The sequence below is a fragment of the Rissa tridactyla genome, chromosome 5, assembly GCF_028500815.1.
Source record: "Rissa tridactyla isolate bRisTri1 chromosome 5, bRisTri1.patW.cur.20221130, whole genome shotgun sequence".
In the NCBI taxonomy this organism is placed as follows: Eukaryota; Metazoa; Chordata; class Aves; order Charadriiformes; family Laridae; genus Rissa; species Rissa tridactyla.
The window spans coordinates 64048664-64070256 of NC_071470.1; the positions used below are offsets into that span (position 1 = coordinate 64048664).

Here is a 21593-nt window from a genome sequence, read left to right on the forward strand (position 1 = left end):
TTAGATTCGTGTTCATTAAGTTTGGGGATTGGCCTGCTTGCCAGGCGGTGCAGATCGTGCTGTTTAAAAGCTGTTAAATTTCAAGTGGGCTGCAGGGAGAAGGGAATTTGAAATGATGGAAGTTGTTTCTTCTTGAGAACCTTATGGTGAACTGTGGAATGAAGCAGAGCAATAAGCCAAACAGCTGGAAGTGTTACTGAGTTAAATCCTTTTTCAAACTGTGCATTAAAGCCAAAACGTTCTGTTAGTGTACAGGACATTTACGTATCTGGCACTGCAGTAGTCCTAGTCTTCTCCTCTTTCACTATATTGAAATAATTTTGTTTCACATGCAGTTATGATCTTGTAACATAAGGATGTATTTCACTGTATATGAAGGATTTAGGGATTAAGTTAAAGTAGGAATATATTTTAGGCTTCTGTCCCCACTTACGACTAGCACTTGAAAATCACTCATCCGCCTAAAGCTTTTCAACCTTCATCTACTTCTAGGCCTTAAAACATTTTGAATTGTATCTTTAAAACATTGTTAATTAGAAAATAAGTCTTTCAAGATAACGTTAAAAGAAATCTTAAAATACACTGTCGCTATTTCATTCACAAACCGTAAAATCAGTAGATGATATCAACAGAATTTCTGTGAAAGGGCGAAGAGCGGAATATGACATATAGTGAGAAACGAGCAGATGATAGTTTCTTGAAAAAAATATTTTAAAATTATTAATATACTATACTAATATTTATTCCTTTTGAAAGACACAACAGGATGTAGTGGTTGAAGTTCGCAAATAGAGGCGCTGTCTGTTAGATGTTTTGATGTAGCCCTGTTTTGCTTCATCCGGAACATTTAACATAAACAATAACAACCGGAATAACAACAACATCCGGAACATAAACAATAACAACAGCATTTAATTGTTTGGCCTTTTGTAGCCATGCTTTTGGGAGCACAATAAAGGATATCATCTTCTTAATAATCATGCACCAGCAGTTTTACAATGAAATAGTAACCTTTCTTGGCTTTTTTGTCGTGTCACAATTTTAACAACTGAAAACTAATTCAGATGATGTTGCATGTGTGGTATGGTAACAGTCTTGTGACAAAGTTGGATTCCTGGTCAACAGTGATTTCTGACTGCATTGCTGCCTCGGTGAATTTAGGTATTACTTGTATTAATCAGAAACATTTACTTTCATTTTAAGTACTACCATATTTTCAAACACAAAGGGCATGCTTTGAAGCCATACAGTCTATATCTCATTTAACTGAAAGCTCATTACTAGAACAGAGTTGTGATAGGGTGGTCAGATGAATAAAATTTGGGCTTTAAGCTTCCAAAAAACTAATAAAGTTTCTTAGAAGTGCTTAGATGTTATGGTGCTGACGCTTATTTCCTCCCCTCATTTTATGAGAGGTACTTTTGTGAAAATTTGTCACCCTGTGTGCTGACAAAAACCTTTTTTTAATAGACTACTGAATTCAGGAATTTCCCATTTTCCCTGTAGAGTTAAACCTGCTTCGAAATGTTGATGCTAACAACCCAGAGAGCAGCACAACAGTGAAAAGCTCAAGCTTGCTAAGTGGATTCAGAGGTGGCTCCAGTTACAACCATGAAACTGAAACCATCTTTGCCCTGCCAAGAATGCAGCTGGATTTTAAATCTATTCATGTTCAAGAACCCCAAGAGCCTTCATTACAAGGTGCAGTAAACATAATTTGTTTTTTTCTTGATCCAAAGCTATTTCTTCTGAGGAGTTAAATACAAAACTACTGTGCTGATGAGAGGATTTAATCTGAGAATTGCTGCAGATCTGCAAGAAAGGATACTGTTTCATAATAAAATGTAGGAGGAATTCTGATGAGAGAATGAAGATCTAGTCCAGAGACTGGTCACTATAGAAAAAAAACTTAGTAAGAGAAATGGATATCAATGTTTCAGCTGTTTTTAGGGGGTTGGTTTTCTTCTTTTTATTAAAATGTGAGAGAGGAAGGCCATTCTGAAAAAGGGACTATGAGACAGGAACCTAAATTTTATGTTTGTGTTTTCAAAACGTTATCTTCAGACTGCAATTGGAACTAGTGGGAAATAAGACTTCTGAAGGTGTAAGATTTTAATGTAGATGTTTTTCTTGTCTGAGCTGTGGTTTTACTCCACACCTGATCCTAGACAGTACTGCTAGATAAGGCAACCTGTTGGGTTTTGGTAGGGTTTTTTTTCAATATCCAAACTAGCAAAATCTGCTATCAGCTTTTCTTACTGTCTAAAATCATGCATTGATAGCGTAGCACAAGCCAGTGATACTGCTCTAGGTTGACATTCTACCTTGAGGATGATTAAGGTTGCTACGTAGTAGTATTTCTTTATTTTCAACACCTTTTATAAAATACCAGCAGTTACTCTGATGGGAAAACTGGTTAAAAAAATGCTGAGGCTGCTAAAAACAGATGTTAATTGTGGTCTTTCCTCACTTTCGAGTCTCTGGTTCAGTAACAGCAATGTCATTTTCAAATGAGCTGTATTCAAATTCTGTCTACTTTTCTGTGTACTTTATGTACTTGTAAGTGTATTGATACTATTTTTATCTGACCATAGATACAAGCGTTAAACCAAAGGTGGAATGCAGTGTAGTAACTGAATTTACAGACCACATTTGTGTAACTATGGATGCTGAACTGATTATGTTTCTGCACGACTTGGTATCTGCTTATCTAAAAGAAAAAGAAAAAGGTAAGTTGTTACTTATGAGGTAACTCATCTGACAATCTGCAGTTGTTCAGACTATTTGATAGTAAATATTTTCATACTTTTTAATAGAGTTGATGTGTTAAAAATTGATTTAATTTTTAAAAAGTTAAGCCTAACTGTGTTTCCATTGAAGGTCAAAAGAAGTAGTACTAAATGTTCTTGAGAGCTAGACTTAATGCTATGCACCAGTATGCTGCAGAGAACAGACATGCTCCTGGATTTCTGTTCCATGACCACTACTGATGAGCTTGTGCTAGTTACTCTATGTCATAATCTTGCTCCTATTTTGACACTTGGTGTTTAACTTCCTCTTTGTAAGATGGTACATGCAGATGAAAACTATTTTATGAAGCTACATTACTTTTATTGCAGTCCTTTGATCAATGGGGTTTCTTTCAAGACATGCATTTTTCTGACTTGAAAATGCTTTACTTTTCCATGTGAATATGTTCATTTGCAGCATTCAGATTTGGCACATGCATTCTAAACTAGGAGCATGTCTGAATTTTGCTTGTGGAATTTGATATGCTTTGTTGAATGACATGAATTTGAAAGAAAGCCCCTGTATATGGGTGCTTTGGGCTGGCAGAGAGAAGGAAGAATCACACATTCCAGTGTTATCCAGTGTCTATTACAATTTTCATAGTATATTTTTTACTAGTACTTTGTTCAGACCAAAACTATTTGCCAGAAATTCTGTAAAACTGAAATACAAGGTGTTTTTTCTTTTTTTTTCTTTTCCTTTTTTTTGGCAATTTGTGCTTATGTTTCTTTAAAATGATATACAAGGAGAATACAAGTGAGATGCTCATGACTGACTTGTGTGGGGTTTTTCCTCTCTCCGTTTTGCAGCAATTTTTCCTCCTCGCATTTTGGCTGCTCGTCCAGGGCAGAAGAACTCGGTCGGTGTTCTAGAGGACAGCTCCACTGACAAAGAGGCAGAGGAAAGCATTACTTACACTACAGTTGACTGGAGAGAATTTATGTGCAATACTTGGCATTTGGAACCCACACTCAGGTAACAAGCAGGCTTTATCTGCAGTCTCTTTGTCTTACAGACATTCTGGTCTGTAACCCTCTGCAGGTAACAAGCAGGCTTTATCTGCAGTCTCTTTGTCTTTGCGTTTTATCTGTCGGTACTGTCCTGAAAATGACAAGTGTTTCCAAGCTGATGCTGCTCAGCTCCTAAGAGGATCAATCATGTGGATGCTGTTACAGATTCGTCTTTGGCCATTAGTGCTGCTCTGAAAGATTCCTGTTACAGGACATGACAAAAGCTGGATAATGCAATTATCTATTACATCGGTTAACTTCTAGAACTTTTGCAGATGAAAGATGTTGGAGGCCCTTCAAAATTAGGATACAGTAAAATTAAACTCATTAAGGATCACAGATTACTGTGTTTCACTCCGTCCTATGACGGTCCGTCCACTTTCTCCCATAGTTTTTCATCTTGCAGTTTTCCATTTTTAGCATTCCAGTTTTAGCGCTTTTTTAAGCGGTTACCTTAAAATAAAAAACACTATATACTAGTTGCTATATGGCAGTTTAAATTTAGCACAAAAGAATACTGTGTATTGCAGCAACTTGCTGCTCTCAAGATACACTTTTAATCATTGAAAATGACTTTTGTCTGTTTCAGGGTTGGTTTGGTTTTTAACCTCTGCTGACACTGCTAGAGCACCAAAGTGTTCATTCACAAATCAAAACAACACATCAGCCCAGGCCAAACAAATCTTTGACAGTAATAATAAATCAATTTCAACCTGATAGTAATAATAAATCAATTTCAACATGACAGTAATAATAAATCAATTTCAACATGATCTCGAGGCAGTCCAGTCTGGTTTTTTTGCCTCCTTGAGCATCCTCTTCTTTTGAGAGGATGTTTCATTGGTCATCTTCAGCTCATCTGTATAAATGAAGTTGGAAACAATGCCTGCTAGACTTTACTCAGTAAATGTTAAAAATGGATGTTTGTTTATACAAACGCCAGCTGCTGTATTTATGTATTTGAGGTTGAGTCTCCCCTATTTATTGTTTTTTAGATTAATATCCTGGACTGGGAGAAAAATTGATCCCGTTGGTGTTGACTACATCCTCCAAAAGCTGGGCTTTCACCATGCAAGGACTACTATTCCAAAGTGGCTGCAGCGCGGCGTCATGGATCCTTTGGACAAAGTTCTCTCGGTCCTTATAAAGAAACTTGGTACTGCACTACAGGATGAAAAGGAAAAGAAAGGAAAAGACAAAGAAGAATACTAGAAGTATAATGTGACAACCGTAATTCCGTTTTGATTTTATCAAAGTGTTTTATTATATTTTGAGATTTTAAATATGGTTTAAAGAGAAACCTAACAGCTTTTTGCTACTCTATTTAAAACTTACATTGTGAGTAACTGTTTACTGTGGTACATGATACCATTCTGTATTTGAAGTTATTGCATGATGATGATGACCAATGTATATTCTGTGAAGGAATAGCTGGAACACTGTAAATCTGCCCCTCAGCGTCCACTGTTTTATTATGTGCAATATGATTCCTGCATCTTTAAAATACTTGCAGATTAACTGTGAATTTTCATAAACTTTATTTGCCATAACACAAACCCCTCGTTGATGTGACCGGTAATTATTTGTCAATGTAGACTTGTGTAAATTATATATATATATAACTTATGAAACTGTGATTGCCTTAGTGCTAAAAATCATGTTTATTACACTTGTAATAAAATTTAACTACTGTACAGGGCTTTTTTTTTTTTGGTTGTTGTTCAACTTCCTTGATTAAAAAAAAAAAAAAAAAGTGTTTTAAGCGTAACTGTGCATGGAGTGTCATTGACCTGAGGTGACTGGGCGGCCCCGGCGGTGCTTCCCCGGGCACACGGGTGCCCGCCGAGCTGATCCGGGCTCTCAGGGCTATGGCCGTTTCGGGTGCCGCCCTGCCCGCCGGGATGGCGGTGGGGGAAGCCGACCAGACACCGGGGAGAAGGCAGGTTGGTGGGCGGCTATTGGGGCGCCGGGGCCAGGTTCTCCCTCCCTCAGTCGCGCGGCTCCGCGGAGGGATTTCCCGCCCCCGCCGACACAAAATGGCGGGGCTGCGCGGAGGCGTCGTCGTCCCACCAAAGTCCCGGCGGCGCGAGGGAGGCAGCTGAGGGCCGACCCCTCTCTTCCCCTCAGCCGTGCGCCACCGCCGGTAAATGCCCAGCAACCGCCTGAGCTGAGGTGTGTTTCTTCACGGCACGACAGGTCCCAAAGCCTTCCACTCCAGCTCGGCCTGCAGACCTGACAGGAATCAGGTTTGTGCTGTAGTTTGTTTCGGGTATTTTTTGTTGGTTTTTTTTTTTTTTTTTTTAAGATCAAGAGCCGGCTGGGGAGTTGCCTGGTCCTTCGAGCTGGTTGCAAGAGGGAAGGTGCAGAGCCGCACGGAGTGTTGGTTTAAAGCGTGAGGGGAGGCGGTTAAGCCGAGAAGTGGCTTTGCACCTGGGAAAGGGGAGGGAGTGGAAGGACGCTGGGTCTCGGTTCTTTTGCCCCAGTCTGTAGGAAAGCAGAGTGCGGGTTGTTCCTAGTGCTCTTGTGAAACGGCTTAACTAAGAAAACTGGGAATTTGCAGCACGCCTTTGACACCTCGTAACTTTACTCTTAAACTTAACTTAGGTTGATCAAAAATGACCAGCAGCAATGGCTGGCTTCCGAGTGCTGGAATCCCCACCTTTGACCCCCTGCAAAAGAAGACTTTGCCAGCTCGGGCTCTTAGGCAGCCGCCCTCAGAGACGACTTCTCAGTCTGAGCCTGTAAAGCCAAAACTGCCACCTTCTGAGAGGTGCAGTCTACCAAAGGAGATGCAAAATCCAGGTATAGTTTTCAGTTTATACACTGGGATTAGCTGTTAAAATACACTGTTAATGCTAGTGAAAATAACTTCGTGATTTTCTCTTTTTTGAAAGGTTGCAACCCTTTGCTGCCCTTTCTTACCACTGTGTTTTCTTAAATGAATTCTTTAGCGTCTGCTTGAACATTTTTCTCTTCTTCCTGTGTGCTTTCATACTGTGTATTTCTTAGAGATTTGTTGTAGGGTGGACTATATAGTCTGCAGCGTTTCATACTTAAAAACTCCAAGTTATACATCAAAAGTGCTGTAGAGGTTGCCAAAATATAGCATGTGTACTGCTGCATGAATTGACATAGAGATCATTGACAAAAGTTTTAACTGCAGTTCCAGATGTCCCAGGGTGTATTTTGAATTCTGTCTCTTAGAATACTTGTATTGAGGTAAAGGCAACTATTCATGAGACTTGGAGGTAACAATTTATTTTAGTTCTTCTTAGCTGGGAGATACTCGTGCCTGAGTATGTGGTAACCCTGAAGGGTGAAGATTCCGTCGTAGCACTGATACAGGGAGAAAGATTTAATTTTTCCTTTTAAATCTAGAACAACACACCGATCCTTCACAGAAGTAGATGCTGCAGGAAATGTTAATTGGTTATTCTGTAAGGGACCTCCAAGTCAAAGACAGCTGTCCAGATATAGCACATTCCTAAAAAAACTTTTACAGTGTCTTATGAAAGGGAGTCCCACTGCTTCGTAGTTTTGTATGGAAAACTACACGTTCCATTGTTTTGAATTTGCTATCAACAACTTTAATTTATGCAGAGGATAATGGATTTGGTACTCAAAGTAAAAGCTTTGATGCTTTTAAAAGAGGAGGAACACACCGTTTCAGAATGTTTCAGAATTACTGGTGGTGGTAATGTAGGATTCACTACAAAGCGGTACTGCTCTAGAGTAAATGTTCTTGCTTTTTGTTCTTCTAAGGAGCATCTAAAGAGTATTTACTGTAACGCATTTAAACTGTTGGAGAGTGTGTTCAGTTCTTAATTTTTTTTCCAAACCTTTCTTTTGAAAGCAGATCATGCACCCCTGTTGTCACCACTTAGTCCAAAGAAAGCCCTGGAGGAGTTTATTGCAAGATACAAACAGGGAGCAATAAACCCAGTATCTGCCTTGCATCAGTTTGCACAAATGCACAATGTACCACTTGAGTTGAAAGAAACTAGCGTGGCAGGTAAATACTTCTTTTCTTAAATAAAATAATGTTTGCTTATCCTGGAGATGACCTGAATTTCTGCAGTTAGTTTTGATGGCGTTAATACGATGAATTTTTTTTACTGTTGGTTGCACTACCGTCCACATGTGTTGCTTTTTGGCTGCCCTTTCATTGACTACACAGCTGTGTCTCATAATTAATTACTACAGAATTTGATCAGATGAATTGCATAAAATTGTGTCTGCTGCCAGAACTTTGTTAAAAGCGTGTAAAGTGAAAGCCACCAAAGTTCTTGTGGAAGTGAAAGGTTTGAGTTATATTTCGATAAAATTGTCTTTTTGTCTTGTACTTGTCTTTGTAATGAATATAAGCACATAAAGCTATGGATAAAAGTACCTTAAAATAATTTCACTAATCGTGTCTGCTTTTTTTTCTTCTTTAAAGGTAATATCATAAGGCCTTATTTTGCCTTTTGTGCTGTGGTAGGCGGTGTTAGCTACAAGACTGGACTGGGAAAAAACAAGAAGGAATCCAAATTAAATGCAGCTAAACTGGCTCTTGACGAGCTACTTAACTTGGCCTATACAGAGGAAAAGGCTTCTGAGAATTCAGGTAAATATTCTAGCAACACCTAATTAGAACTTGAAAACCCTGAATTAAAGGTTTCTTATGCAAAATCTCTGTGTGGTTTTACTAAATGCTTCTGTATCAGGGCCTTTGTCAGTTTTCTTGAATCCTTTGGGCAGAGTTATTTGTCCTATGGTTCTGAAACTGGTTTTCCCCTTTCTGTTCTGTGTATTAGGAGTTGCATCAGTTCCTAGCACAGAGCGGAGAATACTGAAGGAGTTAATTTATTTGTTGCTGTTGCACTTGATTTGCTGCTCCCTAGGTAACAGCGATATGAGGTTGATCCTAAGTGGGTTCGAATTTTTATAACTAAAAGGCTTCAACACTGAGTTACTTCTTTTAAAAGAATTAAGTTACCGTAACATTTATCTTCCTTTAAAGGTTGCTTCCTAAATAGTTCTACACTTAGGACTTCAAAATCAGAAACAAAAATTCTTAGAGAATTAGAAACTTTAACTTGCTGGAAGTAATGTGAGATCCATGCTTTGAAATTTGGAATGTCAGTGACAGTTTGAAATTTTGTTAAATTCTTAGATCATCCCTGTATTCCTGCTGAGCACCAAACTCCAGCAAACTCTGTTCGTGTTTCAAGGATCTGTTTTGGTAAGGAATAGTCTTGTTTTTCTCTAGTGGTTCAAATTATCCAGCAAATGCTTCCTTTTTTAAATTTTCTTTCTTTCTTTTTTTAAAATTTATTCTTTTACTATATTTAGTGATCTCTATGAAGTTACTGTTATTTTAAACATCTTCTCTTTAAGAATTAGTGTCACTAAAGTAGGAGATTGGCCAATTCAAGCAATTTACTTCAGTGGCAAATCAATAACAGAAATAAAGTATTTCTGTCCTTACCTGAAATACTGTGTGCAGTAGGTGATCAAACTTGATCCATATCCCTGATTTATTATCATGAATAATAAAAGCATAAAGTGTTTAGGTATTCTTGTCCTTTATTTACTCACGTGCCTCTTGATAGTCTTCATAATACCATAAGTGTGTGTTGATAGTACTGTCTTTTACCATGTGTTTAGATTTATAATTTGGCAAGTGGTTGATCATGTCTCTTCTCCCACACAATTTGTGTCTTGATGGCTTTTATTTTATTTAGAAGGAAGACAGCTTATATATCAAAAACTTTCAGAAACGCTTAAAGAAGTATTTAACAGCCTGACTACCAAACATCCTGAGTACCAAAGTTGTGGCAGTTCGCTGGCTGCCTTCATCATTGAAAAAGGCGAGTCCGTTTCCATCCTGAATGTTGGGGAGTGGAAAACCTAGGCTGTTTTTCTTCCCAGGGAGCCTTGATTATATGCGTTTCTCATCTGGTAAATAAGTGTAAAGGGTAGCTCTCCTCCTTTGACGTACTCTGTTTTGATGGCTCTGTCTCACACGTAATTGTGCTGCAGTCGTGCAAATATTCAAGACCTACATAAGGACTTGCTCATGCTCTCTCCAAGACCAGTAAGGGTGTATAGGCCAGAGCAGGCAGATGTGCCCTAAAGGAAGCTGCAGCCCGTGGGGAACCCATACAGGAGCTGGCTTCTGGCAGGAGCTGAGGAAGCTGCAGCCCGTGGGGAACCCATACAGGAGCTGGCTTCTGGCAGGAGCTGTGGTCCATGGAGAGGGGCCCACACAATTTAGCAGGACCTGTGACCCTATGGGGGACCTACACTGGCGCATTCTGTTCCTGGAGGACTGCACCCTGTGGAAAGGACCCATACTGGAGTGATTCTTGAAGGACCGTGTCCTGTGGGAGGGACCCCATGTTGGAGCAGGGAAGGAGCGTGAGGAGGAAGAAGCAGCTGAGATAGAGTGATGTGGCTTCCCCACAGCCCTGTGCCACTCAGGAGGAAAGGGGGTAGAAGAGTCAGGAGTGAAGTTAAGCCTGGGAGAAAGGGGGGGTGAGGAGAAGGTGGTTTTAGTTTTGGTTTTGTTTCTCACTGTTCTACTCTAATTGGCAATAAATTAATCTTCCCCAAGTCAAGTCTATTTTTGCACATGATGGTAAATGGCAAGCGGTATCTCTGTCCTTACCTTAACCTATGAGCTCGTCCATTTATTTTTTCATAGAATCATTTAGATTGGAAAAGATGTTTGAAATCATCAAGTCCAACTTGCTGGGGAACAAGGGGTGTGAGATAGCAGCTTGGCGGGCACCTGGCAGACAGACAAGGGTCACCCACCACAATGATATATAAAAATACATGTTTTCTTTTTAGGCGGACAGCATGAAGTTGTAGCGCTAGGAACAGGAGAATGCAATTACAGTCAGTGCTTTCAACCTTGTGGAAGAGTGTTGTATGACAGCCATGCCATTGTTATTGCAAGACGTTCTCTACTTCGGTGAGAATGCACCTACAAATAGTTATCAATTCTGGCAGCCAATACTTCTCAGTTTTACTTTTGCAAATGTAAATATAAGTGCTCTTGCATTTCATAGTTAGAAGCCTTTTGAATTATTTTCAAATCATGTGAATTAAATGTGAATATCCATGTATTTGTAAACAAAGAAGTGTTTTTCACTTGTAACGTTACTTAACACTTTCTTTTAGGTATTTTTATAGACATCTTTTGCTGTTCTATAATGAAAATCCATCAAGGACAGAGAAATCCATATTTTGCACCGCACCAGGCTCGAAGCTGCTTACCCTGAAGCAAAATACAACTATCTTTCTCTACATGAATCAGCTTCCAAAAGGAACTGCTCAGTTAAAATCACAAATGTAAGTACCTTGGTATTTTTCAGAGATGTTGTAGTAGAAGATTTATTTGTTTGCAGTGACAAACGCATTATGAGTGTGGAAAATATGCAAAGTTACATCTTTCTAAGATGAGGGGCACTATTCAGAATTTTTTTCTTTTTTTTTAGCATTAATGTACAGAGTGGTAGTGATAAGTGTACGAGAGCTCAACATGACAATACAAAAAACTTTTACATGGCTATAGCTTCAGGACGATGCTTTGTTTATTACAGAAAGCTGCTAACCTGGTAACCACTGAAAGTCACACAGTCATAACTTTTTCATATATACAAGACGGCTAGCTGCTCTCATAGTGTATTTGGGGTGCTCGGAGGGCAGACTTGTGAACTAGAATTCACAGCCAGTTCCCTGCAAGTTGTGCCGACTGGGGGAGCCCCTCTGGTTAGAATTGCAGAAGGTTTTAGATTGCTTTTCAGTGTCACAGACTGCTCTTAGAAGGAAACAGTTGATGAAACGGGATGAAGTTTGTAAGCTACTCTGTAATAGTTGATGGATCACAGATTCAGCACTTTTTCTTTTGCTTTTTGTCCGTTCTGGTGTGTGCTCTTTGGAGACAAACTCTGGGAAGTATTTTCTTCTAATACAGCAAGTTTGCTTATGTATAGTTACTTAAAGATAGTCTTTAGAAGGCAGATACTTGCAGGTAATCCATTCAGTAGCAAAGTGTGACCACTTATTAACAGGCGGTATTAAACCAAAACTAAATGGTTGCTTTTTAATAATGTAGTAAAGCAAAAGCATCTTTGAACATAACATTGTAAGTCATGATAAAATTTGGAGTTAGCTAGCTCCATCTTCAGGCTTTGACTTCTTATCCCTCTTTAGTTAAGGGGGAAAACTATATTTTGCTTCAGAACAATCACTGTTTTGTCTCCCTAATGCGTTGCATCTGCTTGTTTTAAATATTTTGAAGAATTGCAGTGTTAAGTTATGTTTTAAAGGAGATTAACAACCTTACAGCTGCTTTTTCACAAGATGAACAGCCTCCAAGTAACTTCTGTCATAGTGTAAGTAGACACAAAGTGATAGCTTGTTTGTAGCATATGCTGATCTCTTTTAATGTTTGCACGACGGAGATTAGGTTGAATTACTATTTCGTATTTAAATACTGATTTCAGTATTTTAGTCACTTAAGCAGCTGAATGTAGCGTATCTAAAATTTACAAATATTGAGCATACTGTGAAGCCCAGATGTATTGATAATTAGTCACTTAAGCAGCTGAATGTAGTGTATCTAAAATTTACAAATATTGAGCATACTGTGAAGCCCAGATGTATTGATAATTGTTTTCTGAGAAACAATACTAGATACCACTTTACAATAATCTCTGATTAGAGTACTTTCTCACTGAAATTCGTTTTCTTGTCTTACTTTAGACATCTCAATCCACAGTCTATATCTGCTTACGAAACTAATGAAGAACTGAGTCTCCATGTTGCTATAGAAGGCAAGATTTACCTAACTGCTTGTTGTCCACCTAAAACCATTAGAGCAAGCAGTATGTCAGCTAGTGACAAATTAACAAAATGGGAAGTGGTTGGTGTTCAGGGAGCGTTGCTGAATCACTTCATTGAACCAGTATATATCAACAGTATTCTTGTTGGTAAGCTTCATGTAAATTTCAGTGTTATTTTTGTATGTTTTCATGTTCCAGTTTGATTACATTTTATAAAACATGAACTAAACCAAGAATTACAGTATTTTTCTGAAAAGGTACTAAGTATGTTTGTTTTTTTTTCTTTCATCCTTGACATGCCGTAATGTAAAACTCAGGCTCTTTTTTATGTTATTATGGGTTTGCTTTAGCTTGCCAGACATGTATTAGAGTAAGAGAAGCAATCCAACATTGTTTTGTAACAAATTAAACTTCAGATATTGAGAAAATATCAAGTATGACAAATGCTGGTTAGCTGTTCAGTCAGATATGGTAACTTTAAGGTGATAACGTTAGCCACTTAACTGTAGAAATGAGCAGTGGTGGAAGAAACTCTGCCAGTATGCTCAGTTTCACCCTGGGGTATTGTATGAGCTCTATCTGAAAGTAAGTCTTTGATTTTGTGTCATCTCTGTGGTCTGCACCCGCCCCACTTTGTATTGGTTAATGCAAATAGATGTCTTGTTGAGGAACAGGGATTACCAAGGTGATAGTGAATTCTCAGGATTTTGTGGCAGTCAGGAAGACTGTACTGTCATCAAAAGTCATTTCAGTAGCTTTTATTTGTGTGGTGGAATTAAATTAATGGGTATTATTCTGAAGGTTTTCAGGTGTTTCTTCCTCTCAGTATTTGTATTATGAGACTTAGTACACAGGTGTCTTGAGTTCCCCAGACATTGAAGCTGTAGCAGCTTTTCCTTTTCTAACACAGAACAAGGTTTTTGAACTGCTCCAAAAGATCTTGTGAGAATCGGTGAATTGCCTGCCTGTTCCTTCTGAGGAAGTTTGGGCGCATTTACTGAAAAGCGATAGAAAAACTTCTAATATGCTCACTTAAGTGGTATTCAAAGTAGAAGTAATAATCTATAATGTATTGCCCTTCTATTTATTAGAAATTCTATAACTGTTCCTTGAGATGCTATGGACCAACGTATGTTTTTTTAGTAGGCAGTCAGAAATAACTGTTGGATGTGAAATAATGTGGGCAAAACTCCCTTATGTATTTTCTAATCTAGAACATCAAAGTTTGTGTTGGAGCTTTTATTATAATGATGTCTTTTGCGAAGAGTGTGAAGAGATTATGAAGAATAATTGCTCCAAAAAGGAAGCATCCAATTAAAGCAATGATGCTTCTGGAGAAGAAACTGAAATAATTTTTCTTCTATGAACTGAATATTGGAAATGATTTTTTCCAAACATTAATTTTGTGTAGAAAAATGAATATAATGTGGACCAATGAAAACATCTGCATTCTTAGCTTTTTTTTTTAATTTCATGTGCTCACATGTGACTGATCTTATTTTGTTTAATAGGAAATGGAAATTGCAAGGATACAAGAGGGCTAGAAATAGCTATTAAACAGCGTGTTGATGATGCGCTTACATCAGAGCTTCCTATGCCTTACCTGGTCAACAGATCTCATATTTACTTGGTAACTGCTGCACACCCAATTCAAATGGATGTTGAACAGAGGTTTCTTAGTTTGAATTGGTCATTGTCAGATTCATCACTGGAGGTTGTGGATGGATTAAATGGAAAAACCACTGAAAGGTTAGAAATTTTCTTCATTATGTTGGAAATAATGGTTAGCCTTATTGTGCTGTGCCCGTTCATTGGAGTATTTATTTTTTTAAGCTATGCATGGAGGTCACAGTATTACCCAAATGAGAGAAATTGTCTCCTGTGTTAGGTGAATGCATCCTAGGATTAGATGTAGTTTTAGAGATCTTGTAATTTGACAGTGAGATACCAAGATACGAAATGAAATAGTTTTTTAAATTGAGATATATCTATTCCATTGTCTGTTGTAGTGAATATTTTAGTTTTCATAATAGATAAAAGCAATTAGCATCATAGTTCAGATTAGTTCCAGTTTGAAAACCGTTTTTGGTTGACTTGTTTAAATTCTCATAGCTGATCATTTGCATTAGCTTTGCTCATTGAAAGCGGAAGTAGAATCATATGATGGTACTCACAAAGCATTGGAGGGAAAAAAAAATCCTGTAATGATCAAAGCAATATACCTGTAATGTATTTCTTACTGAGTTTTATTATTCTTTTTTCATTTTGACTCTAGTTCACCATTCAAAAGTGGCACTTACATGGCCAGTCGCCTTTGCAAGGCGGCAATGTTCAGCCGTTTCAGATCGCTCGCTAAGAAAGCAGAGCGGAATGATTTGCTTCAAGTTGCAACGTACCATGAAGCTAAGGTAAGCTGGTATGGGGGGAGGAATTTTAATAAGGAATCTCCTAATGGCTATTCTCAAAGCTGGTTTGATAACCAGGGGTGACTTTCTAGTTTGCTGAAGACTTGACCTGAACAGCTGGTTCTCCTTTATTGCCTACAGTGTTTGCCTGAGAATGTCTGAAATTGCTTGTTTCAAGTAAAATTAATCTACTGAATTAGTCTTGAAGCATTCGCTATGAAAATCTGTCATGATTTGTCACAGCATAGAAGGCTGCGGTCTATTATCCTCACGTAAGATAGTCATATTAAAAAGGTTGGGGTTTTTTTGTTCATTAGCTCATTTCAATCTTTTTATATTTGTTTTATACGTACGTAGATATTTTTCTGCCACAGTGTAGTCTTGTGGGAGGATTTTTATGTTGTAGAGGAGTAGGAAAGTAGGAATCGTTCATCAGAAGACAGCACTAGATCCCAGGCTTTCCTTTGTGCTATAAAAATACAGAGAAATTACTTGAAGGAGCCTACTGTGAAGCTACTGTGGTTCTTGATTGCTGTAAACACAGTTCACTCACTTCTGTTCCTACTTGGAAATAGGTAGGCTCATCTTGCTCATCTTACTTCTCTGTACTCTTCCAGGTTTTTCCTCTCCTTAGTTCAAGAGATAAATTTTATTTCCAAGATTTTTTTGTGAAACTTAAGCTTTAATAAAGTACGTATCTTTTTTTCCTCCTGTTAGAACATGCAAGAGATAATTTTTTTTTAAATGTTCTTTAAAAACTACTTGTTTTTAAACTAAATGTTCTAAAACCTTCTTCAAAATAGAATGGCATGGTAACTGACCATTTGTTCATGTGTTTGGATTTGCATTGGATGACAGTTAATGTTTATTTTCTCTGCAAAGATACTACTGGAACTGAAAAGATGCTGAACAAAATAATTTTTAACAGAACAATTATCCCATCATTATAAATGCCCCAAACCGTATATTTTTAGAGTCTTTAACACTTTCTCTCACTGTCAGCATCTGAGGGAACTGTAAGCTTTGTAGGTACCTTTTTCTTCAAGGTTTGTGCTTGTGCAAATTATATGCTGGTGGTAAAGAACACAGGTATCTGTAACCATCGTTTATGAGATCTCTCAAGATCTTCCTTTTTCTTTTTTAGATTCAATCTGAATTGTACCAACAAGCTAAGAACTTGCTGCAAAGCTACTTGGAGCAACATAGTTACGGATCCTGGATTGTGAAGTCTCCGGATAGCGAACAGTTCAGTGACTGACTGTGAGGCGGGTTGTACGTGAAGTCAGTTGGGATGATTTCTTGCAGTAAAATGTCATTCTGATTAGTAAAATGTTTAGCCGTAGGGTTCGTATTTGCAGCAAGAAAATAATTTCAGAGGTTTTTTTGTCAATTTAAATGCTGTTATTAAACCATCTGTAACAGTTTAGTCTTTTCCAAAAGTTGATGTTTTCTTACAGATAGGAGTATCTAACAGCTTTCCATATCTGTTTTGTTTTGCCCACCAAGGCCACCTCCCTCACCTCCACTCCCACCCCATGGAGTTACTAACATGTTTTTTTCCTTGTAGTTTCAGGATTGACGTGTATTGATTTCTTCTTTTTCCTCACCTGTTTCATAACTGTCTTTGAGAAAGAAAAAAAAATCAGTAAAAGTTGGATTTCTTTAAAAAAAAAAAAAAAAGGTATACCAATGTGAGAATCGCTTTTAGAAACAAAAATTGGCAATCTGTGCTTTATCTGTAGGCATCCTTTCCTAGTCATTTTTAGACTTTTGTTTAGCATGGGTTTGCCAAGTGGCTTGTTGTTTACTGTATATTGTTTGTAGTAGAAGGGTTAAAAATAATCTGTGTGCTTCCAAATATGAAACTTGGAATTACCAAACTGTTACTCAACCGTTTGGTGACAGTTGGTATTTTTGATAGTGGATATAAAGCATTATAAAGGTGTCAAACCTGTTAATTACAGATAGTGTGATGTAGTACAGAAGTCACCAGAAACATGGCCCCTTCAACTTCTGTGAGCTCCCCTGAAAACCCATCAGATGTTAGTGCTTGTAGATGAGTTGGATTTCTTCACCCACAGACTACTTTATCCTGTACTGACGTGTCCTCACAAAATTGTCTGCATACAGAATAATTTGAAAAATGTTGCCTATCGAGAGGGAAGTTGCTTCCTTGTGAGTGATGGTAAGAATATGGTAACATTATGATAATGTTTAAAAGGATGTTGTTAAGTACCATACTTGGGGTTTGTGTGGTGTGAAACGTTAGTGTATTTGAGCTAGACTGTACACTTCCATTGTGTTACTCGATGTTGGTATTATCATACAAGTGTGGGAAGCTGTTATGTGGTGTTTACATACACCAGTAGTAGTATAGGGCTGTAGTCATGTTTCAGCTTCTTATCACAAGAGGATTCTAAAACAAAAACCTCCTTCTGGTGTTTTTTTTTTTCCTTACTCTGTTTTTCTAACTACTGTGTGGAGTCTTCACTGGAGCCAATCTTAAGTTGATTTTCAAGTTGTTGAAACTTACTGGCTTGTTACTACCCTGTCCTCGACCTTTGTTTTTTGCTATTCTGTTATTTTGTTTTCTGTTACAATCTTTTAACTTGGGGGGGTGGGGTGGTTGTGTTTTGTTGTTGTTTTGTGGCACATGCTCCACATCGTATTTGCTCCGTGTAATGTTTTCTTTCGAAGAATGCTGGAGAAGGGCCATTGTATTCCAGGCTAGAGCATAGTGTTGTCTTTTTTCAGGGCTATTAAAAGCTCAATAAATTTCCTTGACAGTGTGTTAGTGTGTTATACACTTGTGGACTGGTTTTCTGTATGGACTTAGACTTCTGCTGAGACATCATCACCGAGGTGTTTTCTGCAGTTAAGCTAGAAGCCTTAAACATGTACAAGTAACTGAGGTTTTATTGGGTATTTCAGCCATTTTATTAATTGAACAGCAAACCAAAATATCAGTGAACCAGGTTCCTTCTTAAGAGAAGGGAGAGGTTCTATTGTGAAAACGATGTGTTGTGCTGGGCATCATAGCTGTATCCTTGAGAAATGAATTGATGACAACCAAATAGCTCCAGTTCTGGATTGTTCTTTTTTTAAGTGATAGAGTGCTGCGGTTCCAGTAACGAGACTGAAGGTGTGTTACAAACAGGTACATGCACACAGAGCATGTATACATCATGCATACATACACGGCTGGCTGCACAGCCCAGAGACAGGCATGTTGAATGTGGAGAGCACCAGCAGCCTCCTGTTGAGAGCTCAGCCTCTCCTCTCCCTGCTTGAGGAACATGGAGGGCTGCTGGTGAGAATATGCGTAGACATGCATATGGGGGGGGTGGGAGGTGCGCATGCATAGTCTCTCTGTATACATACACGTACAGACACACCCGCTATACCTATACACATATATGTGACGTGTCAAATCTGACATACATGTAACGTACCTGTAACATGCCACATCTGTTGAATCTCACACGTAAATTTGGACACGCCACATGTCAAGTGTCACATACATGTCATGTCATACATGTTTTGTGTTGCATGTGTGTCTTGTGTGTAACACCTCACATGTCATGTTGCATGTCTCACATGTCAGATATATTTTTTTTTTACACTACCCTTTGATTTTCTACAGAATGGTGGGAGTGTTTCTATATGCTTTTCCAGTGTGCGTTTTGTAAATGTGACATAAATAACTTTCGTCAACTGCTGACATCTTGCATACTTTTTAGGAAACATACAGTTACGTATGGCTGAAACTGAAATATCAACTTAAAGCATTAATCAAAATCTAGAAAGCCTCATGACTACAAGCACATGCAACACAAGCAACTTCCTTGTACCTAAACTAGCTATAAGTATCGGCAGTCTTTGTAGTCAAACACGTACTTCTCTGAAAAGATGTCTTGAAGGACCTGTTGGAGGTGCTCTACGGGGAGCAAGCCAGCCGGAAAATGTTTTGAAAATCCACAGCAGAGCATGGCAGAAGTCATGTGGCAATCCCCCAAACGACTGCCAGAATAGCCAAAGCCTCCACTTCCCATTGCTGTAAACCTGCAGCTGGTTCAGTATATTGCCGCCCAACTCCAAAGCAGTTTGTGCAGACCAAAACCAAAAACCCACATGTATATTTCCACACTGCATGTTTTAGCGACCTATGCTTCTAACTTTCTGCATGAATGTATGGGTAGCTATCTCTTCACCATCATTCCTTGGTTTCTTAATTACTTGATTGTTCCTGCCTTATCTAATGCTTACTGTTTAGGGACTTAGAAAAGGTCTTAGTCCATGTGGGGTGTTCGGCTGTGTGGATACCAAATGTTGGGAGTTTAGGGCTCATGCTTAAGCAGACAATAAAAGAAGCCTCATTTATTAACAGAACTGTGTTCAATGAAAACTTCTCCTGTACCCTCTTTCGGATTGCTGAGAGCTGGGGCAGCAACGCGGATGAACATGCGTGGCCTGATACTGGAACAAGTTTGCCTGCAAAACCACATGTTATGTGTGATGCTCTTACTTTGGGCTGCAGCTTTCTGCTAAGGCTGCATTTAGATGCAATGCAGCCTTATTTGCTTTTATTATTGTGGTCACTTAGGTATGGGTGGTCTTGCAAGATTATGCACACTAAAATTCATCTACAGTTGGCAGTACTAGTCAGAAGTTGGTAGTATTCATATCGTTCTTACGCTCTTCTGGGTGTTTTTAAGACTGGTCTCTCTTTGACTTTATCTCATAATCTCAGTGCTTCCTATGTCTTTAAATATTGTCTCACGTTGTTTAAATGAGACTTTTTTTTCAATTCTTTTTGCATGCTGCTTTTTAAGAATTCATCATGTAGGAAGGTATCTATATTAAGAGAAGCAGCATTCTACAAAGATTGACAAGATAGAAGGAATTTTACGACTAAATGTCTTGCTTGTTTTCTTGTACGTCATACTGTATTTGGGTATTACTGTTATTACAGGCTGTCATTTGGAAGGCATCTGATTTGAGAAGAGGGTGGAGCTGATCTCTTTGTGGCCAGGATGACTGACAGTATTTTGCTTTTCTGAGTCCTTGTGGGTGGGGACAAAGCACTCCTTCACTGTCGGAAGAGAAGAGAAGTAGAGCAACAGATACCAGGCTGTAAGTATTTTCCCAGTTTTGGCAGAAAGCTATCATTAACGCCTATTTTCTCGTTGCAGCATTCAAGAAAACTGCCGGGTTTTCCACTCTTAGTCTGTGTTCAAGTATAACCTGAAATACTCCATACCACACCCACTAGCAAAACACATCAAAGACTGAACGATAGGCTGATAACTGTTCTAGTAGGCTTTCATCAATCACAGCTTGTGTTGTTAGCACTGAGTGGTAGGTTTTGGATTGTAAAAGATGCTCTTAGTTGTTTCTTTCTGCATAAAATGTACAATGTCACATGACTGACTCCATCTTCATTTGAAGTAAGCACATTTCTGAGGTTCCACAAAAAGATTTTTGTGACTTCTTAAGGCAGTATATATTCACATGTATTTATACATTAATCATCAATTTTATGTCAGTTGTTGCTGCAAATAATTGGCCATGTAAGCGTCCCAGGACATTGGTACCTCAGTTACCTGGATAATTATTATTTCAGGTGAGTTATTGTTTTAATAATATTTCCCTGTTTCTGAAGATTTTTGGGAACTACATGTTTTGCTTACACCAAGAAAAATATATCCTGCAAAAAGTATAGCAGAAAGCCTGGGTAGCAAAGTAAGACAACTTGCAAAAAAAGTTTGGGGTTTTGGGTTTCTTTTTTGGAGTAAGATACTTGGTACTATTACTTCTATACCTTGTGCTGTGTGTCAGCATAAACTGGTGTTCTGTATTGCTTTAAAAAGGTTATCTGCGGATGTCTTGTCTTGAATCTGGTACCTGTACACTTGTATGCTGGTAAAGGTTTTTTGCGAATTTTTAATTGTGTTAAAAAAAAAAAAGCAGAGTGAGTAGTAAGTCACCAGTGAGAAAGACAGTATCATTTAATAAAGAAGACTCTAGACATGTTTTTTTATATGTTATTGAAATTTATTAAATATCTACAAGTAACTTTTAGTAGTTTTTTCAATAAATAGTTGTCTCTCTAAGTTTATTGACAAAGTGAGAACCAATTGGTTTTTCAAAGTACATTTTGAGCCCGTAGGGCTTACAGAAAGGATCAAATGTGATCTTAGAACAGACTGTCTTATCATCCAGACTAAGAACGTACAGTGGTCCCAAAATGGACAGCAAGCTAGTAAGCCACAGGGCAAAATATATAAATTAGTCATAATTAAATACTTAAATAAATAACATAGCAGTGAAAATAAAAATGGTTATCTGGCTTTTTTTAGCATAGATTTCAGGAAGTTGCTCAGTTCTTGGTGGAATGCAGGAAACTTCCTCTTGTCATTAGCTTCACAGATCTTGCATCCAGTTCCTGGGGTACTCAGGTCCTGCAATACAGATATTTTTGTTGATCGGTGATAGCTCTCTTGCCAGCTAGTTTTAACATTAATACGTGAACTTCTGTATGTTAAGTTTTT

The 21593-nt window shown here is 38.2% G+C and overlaps 2 protein-coding genes across 12 annotated transcripts in view; both read left to right on the plus strand.

Annotated features, from left to right (window-relative positions):
- Positions 1 to 5500, plus strand: part of BLTP1 (bridge-like lipid transfer protein family member 1) — a 114170-nt gene extending 108670 nt beyond the window's left edge. For 7 of the 9 annotated variants that reach the window (XM_054204322.1, XM_054204323.1, XM_054204327.1 and 4 more), the window contains 4 exons: positions 1507 to 1701; positions 2595 to 2729; positions 3600 to 3765; positions 4796 to 5500. In XM_054204322.1, the coding sequence (XP_054060297.1) occupies positions 1507 to 1701; positions 2595 to 2729; positions 3600 to 3765; positions 4796 to 5012 (713 nt within the window). In that variant the 3' untranslated portion in view covers positions 5013 to 5500. The remainder of the gene's footprint in view (positions 1 to 1506; positions 1702 to 2594; positions 2730 to 3599; positions 3766 to 4795) is intronic. The other 2 variants (XM_054204328.1, XM_054204331.1) reach the window with 1 other exon arrangement.
- A 111-nt stretch (positions 5501 to 5611) lies between these two features.
- ADAD1 (adenosine deaminase domain containing 1) lies at positions 5612 to 17897 on the plus strand. 3 transcript variants are annotated; one of them, XM_054204332.1, is made up of 13 exons: positions 5662 to 5743; positions 5997 to 6046; positions 6405 to 6602; positions 7657 to 7812; positions 8239 to 8406; positions 8956 to 9024; positions 9527 to 9652; positions 10638 to 10761; positions 10971 to 11141; positions 12558 to 12784; positions 14149 to 14386; positions 14913 to 15045; positions 16187 to 17897. In XM_054204332.1, the coding sequence occupies exons 3-13, from the start codon at positions 6416 to 6418 to the stop codon at positions 16298 to 16300; spliced, it is 1713 nt and encodes a 570-aa protein (XP_054060307.1). In that variant the 5' UTR covers positions 5662 to 5743; positions 5997 to 6046; positions 6405 to 6415; the 3' UTR covers positions 16301 to 17897. The 3 variants fall into 3 exon arrangements, with proteins under 3 accessions (XP_054060308.1, XP_054060309.1, XP_054060307.1); XM_054204333.1 differs by having other exon boundaries at positions 5612 to 6046; positions 8281 to 8406; XM_054204334.1 differs by lacking the exon at positions 9527 to 9652 and having other exon boundaries at positions 5641 to 6046.
- Positions 17898 to 21593: the final 3696 nt, after the last annotated feature.